The sequence below is a fragment of the Gekko japonicus genome, unplaced genomic scaffold, assembly GCF_001447785.1.
Source record: "Gekko japonicus isolate JY-2015 unplaced genomic scaffold, Gekko_japonicus_V1.1 scaffold142, whole genome shotgun sequence".
Lineage (NCBI taxonomy): Eukaryota > Metazoa > Chordata > Lepidosauria > Squamata > Gekkonidae > Gekko > Gekko japonicus.
Genome location: NW_015174848.1, coordinates 83,013 through 100,052, shown reverse-complemented (window position 1 = coordinate 100,052; position 17,040 = coordinate 83,013). Strand labels below are relative to the sequence as shown.

Here is a 17,040-nt window from a genome sequence, read left to right as displayed (position 1 = left end):
GGCATTAAAGTCGTGAGCAGGTGATTTGGCTGCTACATAAATTAGTGTGTTCTGGAGCCATTCTTCCTGAGCTGAGACAAAAATGTGTGAGCCGGAGGCTAAAAAACTGTGAGCCAGCTCACACTAACTCAGCTTAGAGGGAACACTGCCTACTGCGCATGCGCACATTCCGCCACCGGGATGCCATGTCTCGTCGGCATTGTTCCCGTGAGGGCCAATTCTAAAAATCTAATTATGAAGCATACAAAAATATACATGTATTTATTAAACACAAATTAAAATAACAAATAAGGGCCCATTCATACCTCATATACAAATATAAAAATACAAAGGCTGATAAAATAGACCTAACACATTTCAGCCTTCACAGGCCTTCCTCAGTGGTCTAGTGCAAATATATATCTTTTTACATATTAGCCAATATGTTGGGGGTTTAGCCCGTATTCTACAGAGCCAGTTTGGTGTCATGGTTAAGAGCGCGGACTCTAATCTGGGAGAGCCGGGTGTGATTCCCCCACTTCTCCACCTGCAGCTGCTGGTGTGATCTTGGGTCAGTCACAAGTTCTTTCAGAGCTGTTCTCTCAAGGGCAGTTCTCGAGAAAGTTCTCTCCGGCCTGCCTGCCTCACAGGGTGTCTGTTGTGGGGAGGGGGAAGGAAAGGGATTGTAAGCCACTCTGAGACTCCTTCGGGTACTGAAGGGTGTTGTCTAAATCCAATCTCCTCCTCTTCTACTGTGGCAGGACATTGCAGTAACTGTTTTTCTCTCTTGTCTTCTGAATTGTAATTACTCTTTTGCAGCCGTCAAGGCCTGTTCCCGTGGCAAATTACCCCCACTCGCCTGTCCCAGGAAACCCCACGCCACCCATGACTCCAGGGAGCAGTATTCCTCCGTACCTGTCCCCTAATCAGGACGTCAAACCGCCGTTCCCGCCTGACATTAAGCCAAATATCAACGCTTTACCGCCACCCCCAAGTGAGTAACCAAGGAAGCGTCCCTGACGTCCTTTACTGACCTCGCTTTTTCCTCCTCGCCAAATTGTACAGTCGTGGAAATGACACTTTTTTAAATAGCAGCCTGATTGCTACATTCTTGACAGAAGTGCTGATTGCCAATTGATGCCTGGAGTGACCAGGCAAGTCTGTGACATTTTTGCAGAACTGGGAAAGCAGAGAAACACCGCGGTCATACTTAGCTGGATAAGAAGCCTCATCGAAAGCAGTGAGGCTTAGCTGGGTAGGAGCAATTAGAATTTAGGAAGTGCATCAATATAAACATCTTTTAAAAATAGCCCCAAGCATCCTTCATTGGCAAGATGGCAAATTTTCAGTCTTAAATTCCTTCTCGTTCCCTAAATATAATCCCGTGTTTGCTTTCATCGGATGAAACACTGGGGCCGCTCCAGGTGTTATTTTTCTCCCCAGAAAGACCTGCTGGCTCCTTCTCTCCCCTTTTCCCTCTTGCCCTGTCTGCTCTTCACTCTCCAGGGAAGTAAATAATCATGCTGTGGGGGTCTCACTGTCATTTGGATGCAGGAGCGTCCCTGGCCCTGAGAGATCACACATCCAAATAATTGTGGTGACCCTGTTCACTTCTGCCTGTGAAGAGGAAAGCTCCATGCAAACCAGATTCAGAAGTAAAACAAAGTTTGAGTCCAGTGGGCACCTTTAAGACCAACAAAGTTTAATTCTGGGCCTAAGCTTTCGTGTGCATGCTAGGGATCTCAAGTCCCCCTGGGGGGCGGGGAAACCCCCGCCCCAGAGGCCCGTTCCCCGGCGGTGCCAGATCGGGCCCCGGGGGGAACTCCACCCCAACATGCGCGTCACCCGGAAGTGATGCGGGCATGCCAGGCACGCTGGGGGCGGGGCCACGGCCATACAAGGGAAAACTCTATGGTTTTCCCTTGTATGGCTGTGGCCCCGCTCCCAGCGTGCCTGGCATCCTCCCGTCACTTCCGGGTGATGTGCGTGCGGTGCGCACGCGCATGCGCACAAGACGCCGGCCAGGAGCCCCCTGCTCCCAGCGAAGATACACTTGGCAACCCGAGCTTGTTCCTGGAATTAACCTTTGTTGGTCTGAAAGGTGCCCGACTGGACTCAAACTTTGTTCCGTGGCTTCAGACCAACAGGGCGGCCCGCCAATGCTCCCTCCAAGCTGTGGAGTCTTGTGAGTAAAACTTCTACTTTGTGAGCTCCTGGCATTAAAGTGGTGAGCGAGCGATTCGGCTACTGCATAAATTAGTCTGCTCCGGAGCCCTCCTTCCTGAGCGAAGGCAAAAATGTGTGAGCCGGAGGCTAAAAAACCGTGAGCCAGCTCACGCTAACTCAGCTTAGAGGGAGCACTGGTGGCCACCTGAATCCATATTCAGAGGTGTTCTGGAAGCAAATGGGGGGCTGCTTTTCACTCCACTTAGCCTCACATTATATTTGGCTGTTGCATTTTCCGGGGGGGGGGAGCAGCAGTTTGTGCCGTGTGTGTTCTAATCCGTGATGTTTATGAATGCCGATTTGTCTCTTCCAGACAGACCTAGGCCCTCTTCTAGCTTTTGAGGCCCCTAGTGGTAATTAAAAACAAAATACAGCAACACACAGTGCACATAAAAAGGAGGTGTGAATCTAACCAAAGTTCAAGGAGTTAACAAAGGAGACTCAGGCCCAATGCCCCACCAACAACAACAACAACAACACCAGCCCTGGCGCTGATCAACAACAAGTTCTACAATTTACAGAAGAGCAGAAAATATTCCCTGATGCCATTATTTCCGGTAGATTAGTTTTATGCACCCATGGCCCCACGTGTGTACAGAGAACAGAGTATTAGTATTTTTATATATTTATTTACGTGCCTTGGAGTCTTCATGCATTACATCTCTAGGGTAGGGTCACCAATCCCCCCCGGTGGGGCCAGCGGATCCCCCTGATTTTGGGGGGGGCAGCCCACCAGCAGCCAGCTGGCCAGCGAGGGGGGCCCCTCCCCTGAACAGCACTGTCCCACGGGGATGCTGCCCGATGCAGTGATGTCACCAGTAGTGACGGCATCACGATGGAGCCATCGTGCAGCGACACTCTAGGATTCGAGGGGGGCTCTATGGTTACCATAGAGTTTTTGCCCCAAACACCAGAGCGTCGCCATGCCACGCCCTAGCATGGTGATGCCACTACCAGCGGCACCATTGCGCCATGTGCACTTTGCGCGCGTGGCCGAAGAATCCCGGTGAGGCGCCAGGAGCGCCTCGCCAGACAAAAGGTGAGACCTGGCAGCCCTGCTGTAGGGGTGCATCTAAGGTATTTTGGTGTTCCTGTAAAAATGTCAGGCCGGGATCCCCAGCCTTTTGGGGCCTGTGGGGCACCTTCGGGATTCTGACACAGGAGGTGGGGCCAGTCACAAAATGGCCACTGCAGGAGGTGGGGCCAAGACCACAAAATATCAGGGAGCGAGATTTGATATAACTCTGATGGCGACAGTTCAACATCTGAAGCAGAAGCTCTGTTTAATGGAATGCTTTTCAATCTGCATAGCCAATCCGAAGCCCCGCTCGGCTAAAACCCCACCCAGCCACGCCTTCTTTCTAAAAGCACTCGGCAGGCACCAGGGAAGGTGTTGATGGGCACCGTGTGGGGGGACCCCGATGTAAGGTGTGAATGCGAATCACATGCATCCAAAAAGACACAGATATCGTACAGCTACGCTTAACGGGGATTAAGGGACTGGGTGTAGATCCCTGGTGAGGGTAGAAATGCTTTTGCCCTTTTTTTGCATCCCCCTGGGGGGAGGTTTTTATTGGGGGATTTTAAAGACTACAAAACTACAACAGAAAATATGGGGAAGGGAACTACATCTAGTGGGAGAAAGAAAAAAGACCCACAACTAACTAAAAACCCAAGGGTAGGAGATCAATACAGCAGCTTATCACCATGCTATTTTCAAAATACTACTAATAATACAATGAACTTAGTCAATTATGCTAGATTAATTATCGTTTAACCATCCCTTTAACTGTTTAAAGAAGTTCCCAGAGCATCCCCAAGTTATTTCAACATTTTTTCAGGCACAAATCAGAGTGATGTCGAGTGATTATCTTTTCTAATCTCAGAGTGATTATCTTTTCTAATCCTCAATTTATATGGGCTTTTGGGGCAGCCGCCCCCTTTTCGGAGGGTGTAGAAAGGCTGGTTTGCCCTTCGTGGTGCATTGAAGGAGGACTGTATATTCTGCCAGAGGCTGAATGACCAGGGAAAGGATAAATTTCAAGATTGCATTTGGACCAGGGTGCCCTTTTAATAAACAGCAAGGATAGGCTTTCCCCCCCCCATTGTATCTAAAGGATGTGGGGGGGAAATATCCATTTGTTATTAGGAACGGCACTCCACAGTACAGTGTGCATTGGGACTATAGGTATTTGACAGAGATGAGGAATAAAGACAAGACCTGTGGTTGTTCTCTGGATGCGGTCGTCTTCGCTTACTGTTTTTAGCTCTTTCAAAAGTTATCTCAGTCGATTCACTCCCCAGTAGACCCAACAGCTAAACGCCACCCTGTGGAAGTCATTTCCACGTATAGCAGTTTGCCATGAGGGCCCAGCAGTATTCCACACACCTTCCACAAAACGGTGTGGAGAAAATTGGGTCTGGCCGCCCCTCCCGAGTGGTTAGGAGAACCAGTAGCCTCACAGCCCATGGGAAGCTCCGTTTCTAGAGATTTACATGTCTCATTCACACTCACAGCAACAGCATGCTGGGTAGAATTGCTTCTGCGTGGTGGTGTGTGGTAGCAACTATCAGACCGGAGCTTATTCATCTGCCACGAGTAAACTAGGCACAGGGGCAGACATCTTGTTCCGCAGTGATAAACTTCATTTAAAAAGTGTCACTGCATTCAGTCATCTTTCTCTGACCCTCGCCACATTCAGAAATCGTGGCAACCCTCTGTTTGTGATGAGCCTGACAGGGGTCGTTTCGTAGAAAAAGAGCTAGGGGAACTCATTAGCATAACTCATTAGCATATGCCACACTTCCTGACATCACCGGAAGTGTGTCATAAGGCCACACCCCCTGACATCACCGGAAGTGTGTCATAAGGCCACACACCCCGCCCCCAACGGTCCCAGCCGCCGCCGCCGGCCTATCAGCTCCACTGCCGAGCCCCATGAGGGGCCCGGTGGTGGACCTGCAAGGCCGGCAGGAGTGCGAGGAAGCCCCACGAAGGCCCTCCCTGGCCCCAGGCAGGCAGGGGTGGGGAGAGGCAGGGAGGAAGCAACTTACCCTCCCTCTTCTCCTGCCTCCTCCTGGCTGAATGAGGGCCGGAAGCGGGGGGCGGGGCTTCGTCATGTGCCCCGCCCCCCGTACCTCACCCGGGGGAACTGCGATCCCCCCCGAAATGACCTCTGAGCCTGCACATGCCTTGTTTGCTGTGCTTGCGTGCCCTCTGCTTCCTCCCTCGGTGTGCAGAACGTCATTTCAAGTTTCCTGGTTTCGGAAGCTTTCCATAAAGCTCCATTTGGCCTTAAGGCCTGGATGCAAGGACCCGGCAAGCTGAAGTTTGTTTCTTGCCTACAAACTAGGATTCTCAACGGGTGTGGAAGAAGCGGGGTTACCAGGCAATTGGCAGGGGAGGGGAGACTCAGCAGGAGCAGCAGGGAGGCCCACCCAGTGTACAGCGACGTGTCTGTGTCACTGCTCGCATGACCCGGAAGTCTGGTATTTGGGCAAAAAAACTCTATGGTAAATTTGGCTTCTACCATAGAATGTTGGCCCAGATACCACAGTGTTACCCCCAACATTCCAGTTGTGATGACATCACTTCCGGGTCACATGGGAAGTGACATAGACAGATTACTGCACGTTGGTTCGATCTCCCTCTTTTGCAGGGTAAGTTCCCCCCTGCCGGCCAGCTGATCGGCAACGGGGAGGTCTCGCAACCCTTGGAAGAGGCAAACTCCAATTTGCCACAGGTTTCTGCATTTAGGCCCTGACCTAGATAGCCCAGGAAAGCCCGATCTTGTCAGATCTTGGAAGCTAAGCAGTCAGCCCCGATTGGTACTTGAATGGGAGACCACCACGGAATTCCCGGGTTGCGACATCGAGGCGGGCAGTGGCAAACAATCTTTGAACGTCCCTTGCCTCAAAACCCCCTTGGGGCCCCCGTAAGTCGGCTGCATCTTGAGAGAACTTCCCGCCACTGCCCCCTGTGTTTAGACGTCAAAAGAACTGGATTTGGATCAAAGGCTTCCGAAACCAGGAATGTTGAATCATTCTCAGCATGGGACCAGAGGACCCAGGGGATGAATAAGCACCGCAGATAAACCAAGGGGCCACAAATAACCAAAGGTTGGTCTGAATGCACCCTGTTTGGGTTCAAAAGCTCATTTTATTTATTTAAATAAAAGTAGATGTTCCTGGTTGTAACCACAACTCAAATGCATTGCACATAAGGCCTATGGCTGAGAAGTTACCTACCTTGCTTGGGATGAAGGTCGCTAAAGGCTTGTTAGAATGATACCCCCCTGCCTCCATCCCTGTGTGTGACGTGAACAGTCCCGTGCCCTTCCTTTCCACAGCAGCGTTCAGATAACCACAGGACTTCCCAGTTCATGTTGCGTTAAAGGTGCAATGAGCAGAACGAGAAAGGGGCAGGGAGAGTATGTCTGCGAGCCGGAGATCCACAGGGAAATGTGATGCTAGAACAGGACGTGAAATCAGCCCAGCCAAACACCCCGTGAACCACGTGACCGTTGTCCAGTATAAATCTGTGCGTTGTCATCACACTGCAGATGCTAAAGGGAAAGTTCACGCTTTCTCTCCCTCTTCGATCCCAGCCAACCACAACGATGAGCTGCGCCTGACGTTCCCCGTGAGAGACGGGGTCGTCTTAGAGCCCTTCCGGCTGGAACACAACCTGGCAGTCAGCAACCACGTCTTTCACCTACGGCCCACCGTCCACCAGACGCTAATGTGGAGGTAGGTTTCTCGGAGTGCCATGGCGGGGGGGGGATCTCCTGGTTTTGAGGGGGGGGAATGGAGGGCAAAATACAGGGAAGGTGGAAGGCAATCGTGTGTTTAACCTTGGGACATGTAAGAGCAAGGTAGTTGTTGTTTTCTTCTGAACCTCTTCAACAGTTTTTTATTATTATTTTTAAATCCATGAGTTTTCAGTGTATAGATTGAAAACTTCATTTCCTTCTTGAGAGTTCCAGTACCTAAAAAAAAAAAAGCCCTGTGTAAGAAGCACATTTACCGTTGCAAGCTGTGACTGGTTGGCTTAGACAGTTTGTTGTTGTTCAGTCGCTCAGTCGAGTCCGACTCTTCGCAACCCCACGGACCAGATCACGCCAGGCCCTCCTGTCTTCCGCCGTCCTCTGAAGTTTGCTCAACTTCATACTCGTTGCATCTATGACACTGTCTAACCATCTCATCCTTTGCCGTCCCTGTCTTCTTTGACCTTCAGTCTTTCCCAGCATCGGGGTCTTCTTCTCCAGTGAGTGCTCCCTCCTCATTGGGTGGCCAAAGTCTTTGAGCTTCAGTTTCGTTATCTGGCCTTCCAGGGAACAGTCAGGGTTGATTTCTTTGAGGATTGACTGATTAGACTGAGCCAATTGTAATTGAATATGATGAAGGTGGAGGTCCTGTGTCTGAGTCCAGGCGGCCCGGAGGTAGAGATCCCGCTCCTGACCAATTGGTGCCAGCGCCAGAGGTTAGGAGTTCGGGAGTCCTCTTGGATGCCTCCTTAACAATGGAGGCTCAGGTAGCAGCCACTGCCGAGTCGGCCTTCTATCCTTTTCGGCTGATTAGGCAGTTGGTTCCCTTCCTTGAACACAACAATTTGGCAACAGTGATCGACGTGATGGTCACCTTGAGATTGGACTACTGTAACGCTCTCTACTTGGGGCTGCCCTTGTCTCAAATCTGGAAGGTGCAGCTAGTGCAGAACACTGCAGCCAGGCTGTCGATGGGTATCCCTATGCAGGAGCACATCCAGCATGTACTGAAAGCACTGCACTGGCTGCCGATTAGCATACCAGGTTCATTTCAAGGTGCTGGTTTCAACATTTAAAGCCCTATATGGTCAGTATCCGGCATACCTAAGGGATTGCCTTTCCCCACGTGTTTCCTGGATAGCACTGCATTCAGGGACGCAGAATTGGTTGGCCCTCCCAGGCCCCAAGGATGCCAGGCTGGCTACAACCAGGGCCAGAGCTTTCTCGGTGGCATCGCCATACCGGTGGAATGAGCTCCCGGAAGAGACCAGGGCCCCAAGGGACCTTTTACAGTTCTGCAGAGCCTGCAAGACGGAGCTCTTCCGCCAGGCTTTTGATGAAGAAGCCGCATGACACACCGAGGAGTGTCCCTGTGCCCTGGCTTCACCATCTTTCATCTCCAGCCTGTGCGTGCCGCACAGGCAGTTGAGTGAACTGAGCTGGCATGAATGCCATTGGAACGTATGGTCACCTAAGCTGTATCATAAATAACTTTGCTCTTGCTTTTATCAGATCATGTTCCAGTGTTTTAGGAGTATTTTAATAACTGTTATTTTATGTTTATATGCCTTTGATAGGTTTTAAGTGTATTTTATATGAAATTCTATGTAAGCCGCCCTGAGCCCGCCTCGGTGGGGAGGGCGGGGTATAAACTGGAATAAATAAATAAATGTAGTGTTAGATTCAGAGTCCAGAAAGGTGCACAGACACACACACACCCCTTCTGAAGCATAATGCATGACAGTGTGCTGTTTGATGCAAATCCTCTCTCTGGTTTCACAATCCTTCGAGTAACCATAAGAGGAACAAAAGAGCAAGGAAGGTTTTGCAAATTAAGTTTCATCTGAAGGATGGCTCTGGCTTCAGATGGCTTCAGCGACGGATGCTGTAATCTTTCTTGTCCTATAATCTGCTGTCCAAACAGGTGAGTGATAAAACAGTGTTAGCAAACAGTCACCATAGCAGAAGCTCAATGACGAAGGTGACGGCCCTGGAATCTGAATGCTAGGGTGGGGAGCAGGTGAAAGGGGCTCCACACTTTAAGCAGCAGTCAAGATTGCTGTGAGGACATCCATGCATTCTCCTTAGAGTACAGACAAGCAATCTGTATCCTTATTGTTATGTCATGTGCACTGGGGATGCATGTTATGTGCACTGGGGGGCCCAATTAGGGTTCACAGATCCCTGCACATGGGCACATAGGGTTCCCAGGAAATGCTGCTAGCAAGTAGTGGGAGGATTGTGGATGGGGAAGCGGACACCGGCTGTTGAGTTACATCCAGGGGTCGTTACATAGAAAAAGAGCTAGGGGAACTCATTAGCATAACTCAGCATATGCCACACACCCTGACATCACCAGAAGTGTGTCATAAGGCCACACCCCCCGCCCCCAACGGTCCCGGCCGCCGGCCTTGCAGCTCCACTGCTGAGCCCCATGAGGGGCCCGGCGGTGGACCTGCAAGGCTGGCGGGAGTGCAAGGAAGCCCCGCGAAGGCCCTCCCTGGCCCCAGGCAGGCAGGGGGGGGGAGAGGCAGGGAGGAAGCAACTTCCCCTCCCTCTTCTCCTGCCTCCTCCTGGCTGAATGAGGGTCGGAAGCGGGGCGGCCGGAAGCAGGGGGCGGGGCTTCATCATGTGCCCCGCCCCCATACCTCACCTGGGGGAACTGCGATCCCCCGCATTCCCCCCCCAAAATGACCTCTGGTTACATCACTTCTGGTAAAAATCCAGAAGTGACGTAGGGTACCGCTAGGAATTGACAGAAACTATATGATAAAACCAGACAGTTCCTGGCGTTTCCTAGGGTTACCTATGTGAACATAGGTTAGGACTTTAGGGGTAACTTTCCATTGATCTGAATGCTCACCTAAAGCATTGGGATCACTGTTCCCAATTTGTGTAACAACCTCTATATCTCTCACGAGGTCTTGAGACCTGCTCAAAACCAAGTCCACTAGAGGGGTAAGCTCTCTGACCAACTGTTCCAGTGCACAGTCATTTATGATGTCAAGGAATCTCATTTCTACAGCATAACTCGAACACATGTTTACCCAGTCAATGTGAGGGTAGTTGAAGTCTCCCAGTATAATGACATTATCTGCTTTAGTCACCTCCCTTGTTTCCTTTTCTAACTCAAGATCCGCCTCAAGGGTTTGTTCAGGTGGGCAAAGTACACTTCAAGTAACCATTAGGGCCCAGTATCACTTTTATTGGAGAGGTAATTCCCCTGATGTTTTCTAACTTATTTGATTCTATACCCTCTTTGATGTACAGCACAACACCTTCCCCAACCCGTCCCTTCCTGTCCTGCCTATAGAGCTGATACCCATGAATGACTGTATCCCTTAGATTTTCCCCATTCCACCAGGTTTCTGAGAGACCTACTGTATCTAAATTGCCATTGAACCCCAAGCACTCCAGCTCCCCCATTTTGGCTTGCTGCTTCCTGGTTTTCCCCAGAAGTGACATAGCAGTGCCCATGACGTTGTGCCCTCGTGGCTTGTTGGCAAGCATAGGCTGGCAACCGTAATTGTGGAACTACATGCTTCCTGCCCGGATCTCTCCCTGCTTGCAAAAACTTTCCGTTTTTAATCCAGTTGCATTTTTTGTTGTTCAGTCGCACAGTCAAGTCCGACTCTTTGCGACACCATGGACCAGATCATGCCAGGCCCTCCTGTCTTCCGCCGTCCTCTGAAGTTTGCTCAATTTCATGTCCGTTGTATCGATGACACTGTCTAACCATCTCATCCTTTACCATCCCCATCTTCTTTGACCTTCAATCTTTCCCAGCATCAGGGTCTTCTTCTCCAGTGAGTGCTCCCTTCTCATTGGGTGGCCAAAGTACTTGAGCTTCAGTTTCATTATCTGGCCTTCCAGGGAACAGTCAGGGTTGATTTCTTTTAGGATTGACTGATTGGATCTTCTTGCACTCCAAGGGACTCTCAAGAGTCTTCTCCAGCACCATAGTTCAAAAGAATGTATCCTTCGGCGCTCGGCCTTCCTTATAGTCCAACAGTTGCATTAGCTGTGATTAAAGGGGACATCACTACTGAACTGACCTTCACCATGATTCGTATGATCCTAGGGCCCTTAAGCACAATCAATGGACAAGCGGCTCTTAGTCCGCACCAGTCTTCAGGCAGAGCTTTGTGGAGTTGCCCGATTGTTGTGGCACCAGCTGGGGGGCATCGGCAAATCGACCGCGGCCACTTTGTCTCCTTTATTTTGAAACGGACGGCAGTTTTCCACGGGTCATATCCAAGAGTTAATGCTCTAAATTTGAGACCCTTATAGCTAAGTTGCCTTTCATTATCTCGGCGTAAACACAGCAGAGGGAGCCTGTTTGGTTATTTGCTGATCCTTATTAATAAGTAATCACTCCCGGGATTGCGCGGACTTGTTCTGTAGATTTATAGAGCTGCACTCGGGCATGGGGCTGTTTCTTAATGCCTGCAGCTTTTCGAAGCGGCCAAACAAAAACAAAGCAGGAAAGGCTTAGAAAACCAAAAAATGGGAGACGTGTCTTTGAATGAATCTTATGCTGCCCATATGAATAGGATCTTTATTGTTCTTTGGTTTATGGCCTAGTTGCTTCCGGCTACTTCGGACTGTTGAACCTTATGAGTTCAGTGTCGTTCCTGCCTTTTTAACTGTTTTAATGATTTATTTGTTAGACTTGCTTTTAATGGTTTTGTGGCTGTACTGTTGTGAACCCGACCTGAGCCCACTTACGGGGAGGGCGGGGTATAAATCTAAATAAATAAATAAATAATTCTGGGCGCTTCACGATATAAGGCGCCCTCAAGAATTTCCCTTCAAATCTGGGTCAGTTCCAGGCCCACGACCTGCTACATTTAAGCATAATGCCATAGGGTGCCGGACCACATGGCCAGGCACCAGTGTTCCCTCTAAGCTGAATGAGTGTGAGCTACCTCACAGTTTTTTTAGCCTCCAGCTCACACATATTTTGTCTTAGCTCAGGACGGCTGGGTCCAGAGCAAGCTATCTTATGCAGCAGCCAAATCGCTCGCTCACAGCTTTAATGCCAGTGGCTCACAAAGTAGGAGTTTTGCTCACGAGACTCCACAGCTTAGAGGGAGCGTTGCCAAACACTCACGAGACGTCTTTGCTCCCGAACCCCACATGCCTTGCATGGCCTTAACTTCCTGAGTCTTGAAAGATTAGCCAAGACACCTTCAGCAGCAGAGCTTACCTTTTTCTTTACCCGGAGGAGGCCCACCCAATTGTTTTGGGCACTCATAAAGGTTCCGAGTGCTCCACAAATACCCCTCCACAGAAACATCCAGCCCTTGTGTTTCCCCACACGGTGACACCACACTGTTATGGGCACCTGCCCACAGTGGAGCCTGGCTGGGCGGTGGCAAGGCCAGAAGATGCGGTGTTTCACTGGGCAGTCCCTTCTGAGCCCAGCGGGCTTTAATCAATACGCTAGCTGTTCTCTTGCCACTGATGGCTTGGGGATTGGTGTTGGAAAGGGGTCAAGTCACATCTGATTTATGGTGACCCCTGGTGGGGCTCTCCAGGCAAGAGACTTCAGAGGTGGTCTGCCTTTGCCTGCCTCTGCATAGCAACCCTGGACTTCCTTGGTGGGTCTCCCCTCCGAGTGCTAACCAGGGCCGCCCCTGCTGAGCTTTCCTTGGGGTTTATGGAGCCATTGTCAGGTTCCACAGCCAACAACGGAGTACACGCTTATCGAAGAGCCATAGATGCATTAACAGAAGCACTGCTAAGAATGGCGTCGCCTTTACAAGCATAATGGGATATAGGGCATTCGTATGCACACACACACCCCTTCCATAGGCCAATTAGCCATATTCCCCCGCGCAGGAGAAGCAGCCCCAGGCCGTTAGAGTCGAAGCTGGGGACCGATAGCGCTCCCACGGTTTCCCCTCAGCTCCAGACACTACACCACCTGCACATCTTAGAGATAACAGCGTTACAGCAGAGATGAAGCACAGAAGGGATGCAGCAGCAATTAGTACACAGACAAGGGAGGCCGATGGCCTCCTGAACTATCACGGCAGCATAGCTGACAGCCATACATTCTGCTGCGAGAAAAAGCTGTCCGGGAGGCAATGCCATTCCCATCCTGTAGCAACCAGGCTAGCTTCAGCTGTTTCCGAGAGTTTCCAGCGGGGAGCTTGGGTCTTTCTGCGTGCTCCAGAACCCACTTCTGTTCAAAGAAAATGGATTTGTATCCCTCCACTCAAGGGTCATTTCGTAGAAAAAGAGGTGCAGGAGCTCATTAGCATTACTCATTAGCATAACTTATTTGAATATGCCACACACACCCTGACATCACCGGACGTGTGTCAGAAGGCAACACCCACCGCTCAGGCTCCACTGGACTGTTTTGGATTGCTAGCTATTGGGGGGGGGATGTGCAGATCTGTCCTCGCAGAGGAGGGAGAGCTTGTACCTGAATAAAACTTGCTCTTAAAGGTGCCACTGGACTGTTTTGGGCCGGGGGGCTGGGGGGGAGCTCTGCAGCTTACCTGGCTGCTTCTTGCTCTGACTGAGGGCTGCTGGGAGCAGGGGGCGGGGCTTGTTGCATGTGCCCGCCCCCTGGGCTCTTTACTGCCGGAGCTCCACTCCTGTGCGCTCCCGCAGGAAATGACCCCTGCCTCCACTCCACTCAGCAAAGTTTAGACCTTTCCTCAGTCCCAAGTGGCTATTCAGACTTTGCTGAGCAGAATAGGTGGGACGCAGGCCACCCGAAATGGCCTCAAACCTTCTGTGTTTCCATTGGCGGTGGTGGGAATTGCCGTCGAGTCACAGCCGACTTATGACAACCCAGTAGGGTTTCCAAGGCAAGAGACGCTCAGAGGTGGCTTGCCGTGGCCTGCCTCTGTGTCATGACCCTGGACTTCCTTGGTCGTCTCCCACCCAAGGACTAACCAGGGCTCCGAAATCTGACCAGATTAGGCTAGCCATCCAGAGAGAACAAGAGGGGTAGCCGTGTTTGATTGTAGCAGCAGAAAAGAGCCAGAGCGGCAGGACGTGAGCTTTTGTGAGTCACTCCTCATTTCTTCAGATAACTTCACAAGGTTGAGGAATTCGCATTCTGCACAGCTCAATGTGGTGCCTTCCGTGGAGACAGAGCAAGATGGGTGGCCGTGTTAGTCTGTAGCAGTAGAAAAGAGCGAGAGTCCAGGAACACCTGAAAGACTAACAAAATCTGTGGCCGGGTGTAGGAGCTTTCGTGAGTCGCTGCTCACTGCTTCAGGTACAGCTAGAATGTGAGTCCCTCCGTCCTTACACCTGGGAGAGTGGAATGATCTCAGGTGCCTAATGACAACAGCAGGTGAATGACAACAGCAGGCCTGATTGGATTAGGTGTGAGGGGTGGTAAGTGTGGCGAAATCAGCAAAGGTAACAGTAATGGGCCATCCAGGTTGGTGCTGTGTGGCCCTCTGACATGCAATCTGCATTTTCCTTTTCTTTTTTAATCTCAATGCAAAAAGTGCCCGAGTTCCAGGGCTATTTTTGGGCAGGAATGCAGGAATGCACAGGAACGGAGTTCCGGCTGGCTCCCAAGTTGGCCACACCCAGCAAGAACTCATTAGCATAATAGGCCACACCCAACGGCAGAAACTCATTAGGATTGGCTACATTAGGGGTGTGTGGCCTAACATGCAAAGGAGTTCCTGCTACAAAAAAAGCCCTGGGTTTAGACAACAAACAAGGTAAACAGAATAAGAAGTAAAAGGTGGGTGTGGCTGAATAACCACACTTCTGGTAGCGTGGGGCTGCGTCCTAATGTGCTAATGAGCTGTGCTTTCAGGGGTGTGGCCTAATATGCTAATAGGTTTCTGATGTTGGGTGTGGCCTGTTATGCTAATGAGTTCCTGCTGGGCTTTTCCTACAAAAAGAGCCCTGCCAAGTTCAGATGTCAAAATAGAACCGTTCATTGGGGAAGGCCTCTGAGCGTGTTCAGACAGTTGTACTTCCATGGTTGAAATGGACAAAATGACAAGAAAGCTTAATAATCAAGAATCAGAAGACTTTTTGGCAGATTGGAAGGACTTCAAAGACTATATGGAGAAATACTGGGATGTTAAAAACAATTTATTTTGCTTAGACAATTATTAAGATGGAGGGTTATTTAGATTAAGTTTAAACATATATAGATTTAGAGATAAAGAGATTCGTTTACCTGTAATAAATATATAATATTAAAGAATTGGGAAAGGGGGTGAGCTAAGAGAGAATTGGAAGTTTGAGCACTGTGGAAAGTCAGAAGGGGGGTATATGGAAGAAAAAAGGATATGAGATAACTTGTTACATGAATTATAAGTTTACTTTTTGTGATATCCTAATACCATACAACAAATAACTGAAGTGCCAGTCAGAGGCAGCCTGGAGGCCCACCTCTGCCTTTATTGTAGCACATCTTTTGTCCTTTCATTTGTCTCAATATCAGGTAAACTGATATGAATCATGTCAGGGACACTGAACCGGGATGAGAATGCTAGGTTATTATTATTATTTTCCATCATAATCCTGTACTTTGCTGTCTCAAGCATAAACCCTAATCCGCGAGGCACTTCCTGGCTGCACCCATAATCCTTCTCTTCTGACTCGTTCCACAACACGCGAGGCCAACCTTTGCATAAAGTGATTTGAGGGCAGCTGTTCGAAAAACCACATAGAACGATCATTGACTGACATTATCCTCTCCAGTTTCTAGTTTGTGTGGGAACGGCTCGCTTCCTCCTTTGGCGGTAGCTGTTTTTAGGAGCGGCTTTTCCGGATAAGGTTTGCACTGTACATCTGTGTGTGTCAGACAGACAGACATTGTGCTGCACAAAGGGAGGGGAAGGAGGGTTAGGGACAAATGCCTCTGCAGTTAGGAAGTCTAATTTTTAAATGGGTGTTTCCCCATGTGTGTGTGTGTGTGTGTGTGTGTGTGTGTGTGTGTGTAAAGTGTCATCTTTACACTTTACATCGAACTGCAAGCTGTGGAAGGTCAGTAGTTTGGCAGTTCGAGACCCGAGTGCGCCGCATGACGGAGTGAGCTCCCGTCTCTAGTTCCAGCTCCTGCCAACCTAGCAGTTCGAAAGCAAGAAATTGCAAGTAGATAAATAGGTACCACTTCGGTGGGAAGGGAACAGCGTTCCGTGCGCCTTGGTGTTTAGTCATGCTGGCCACATGACCACGGAAATGTCTTTGGACAGCGCTGGCTCTTCGGCTTTGAAACGGAGATGAGCACCGCAACCCTAGAGTCGGACTCGACTGGCTTTCGAGCAAGGGAAACCTTTGCCTTTAAAGTGTCATCCAGTCACAGCTGATTTATGGCGACCCCGTAGGGTTTTCAAAGTGAGAGACTAACAGAGATGGTTTGCCATTGCTTGGCTCTGCACAGCAGGCCTTGATATTCCTTGGTGGTCTTCCCTCCAGTGCTAAGCAGGGCTGACCCTGCATAGCTTTCGAGATCGGACAAGATCGGGCTAGCCTGCGCCATCCAGGTCAGGGTTTTCTCCCAGCGCTTGACAAAGCAGGTCCCTGTATGCCGACTAAACACGTGGCTTGCTCGACAGGTCGGACTTGGAACTCCAGTTCAAGTGCTACCACCACGAGGACCGGCAGATGAACACCAACTGGCCAGCGTCGGTCCAGGTCAGCGTCAACGCAACGCCACTTACCATCGAGCGAGGCGACAACAAGACATCGCATAAACCCCTGCACCTCAAGCATGTCTGCCAGCCGGGAAGAAACACAATTCAAATTACCGTCACAGCTTGCTGTTGTGTAAGTATGTTAGGCCTGCCTCAGCAGTTTGCTTTGAAATCTTGGCTGACTAAAAAGAGAACAGCGTTGGCATTTTGGAGGCATCCTGGTGAACCGTCGCCGCACTTTTCACCCGTCTTGGTTGATCTTTTCAAAGCTCTGTTTTTATATCGAAGGCACAATTTAGACGCCAATGAACTCCAGTTCAGTTTCTAGTCTGAGGTATTGTCAGAGCCCAGAAGGATTAAATTAGTGGCCTGTCATATATCTAGAAGTTCTTAAAAGATGGTCTGCTAGTGTAGGGGTAGACGGTCTTCACGGG

At 50.1% G+C, this 17,040-nt stretch overlaps 1 protein-coding gene across 2 annotated transcripts in view; it reads left to right on the top strand.

Moving 5' to 3' along the window:
* Positions 1-17,040, top strand: part of ZMIZ1 (zinc finger, MIZ-type containing 1) — a 121,186-nt gene that overhangs the window by 65,441 nt on the left and 38,705 nt on the right. Inside the window, exons 8-10 of one of the 2 annotated variants that reach the window (XM_015424521.1) lie at positions 799-973; positions 6,768-6,954; positions 16,529-16,739. In XM_015424521.1, the coding sequence (XP_015280007.1) occupies positions 799-973; positions 6,768-6,954; positions 16,529-16,739 (573 nt within the window). The remainder of the gene's footprint in view (positions 1-798; positions 974-6,767; positions 6,955-16,528; positions 16,740-17,040) is intronic. The other variant, XM_015424520.1, reaches the window with a different exon arrangement.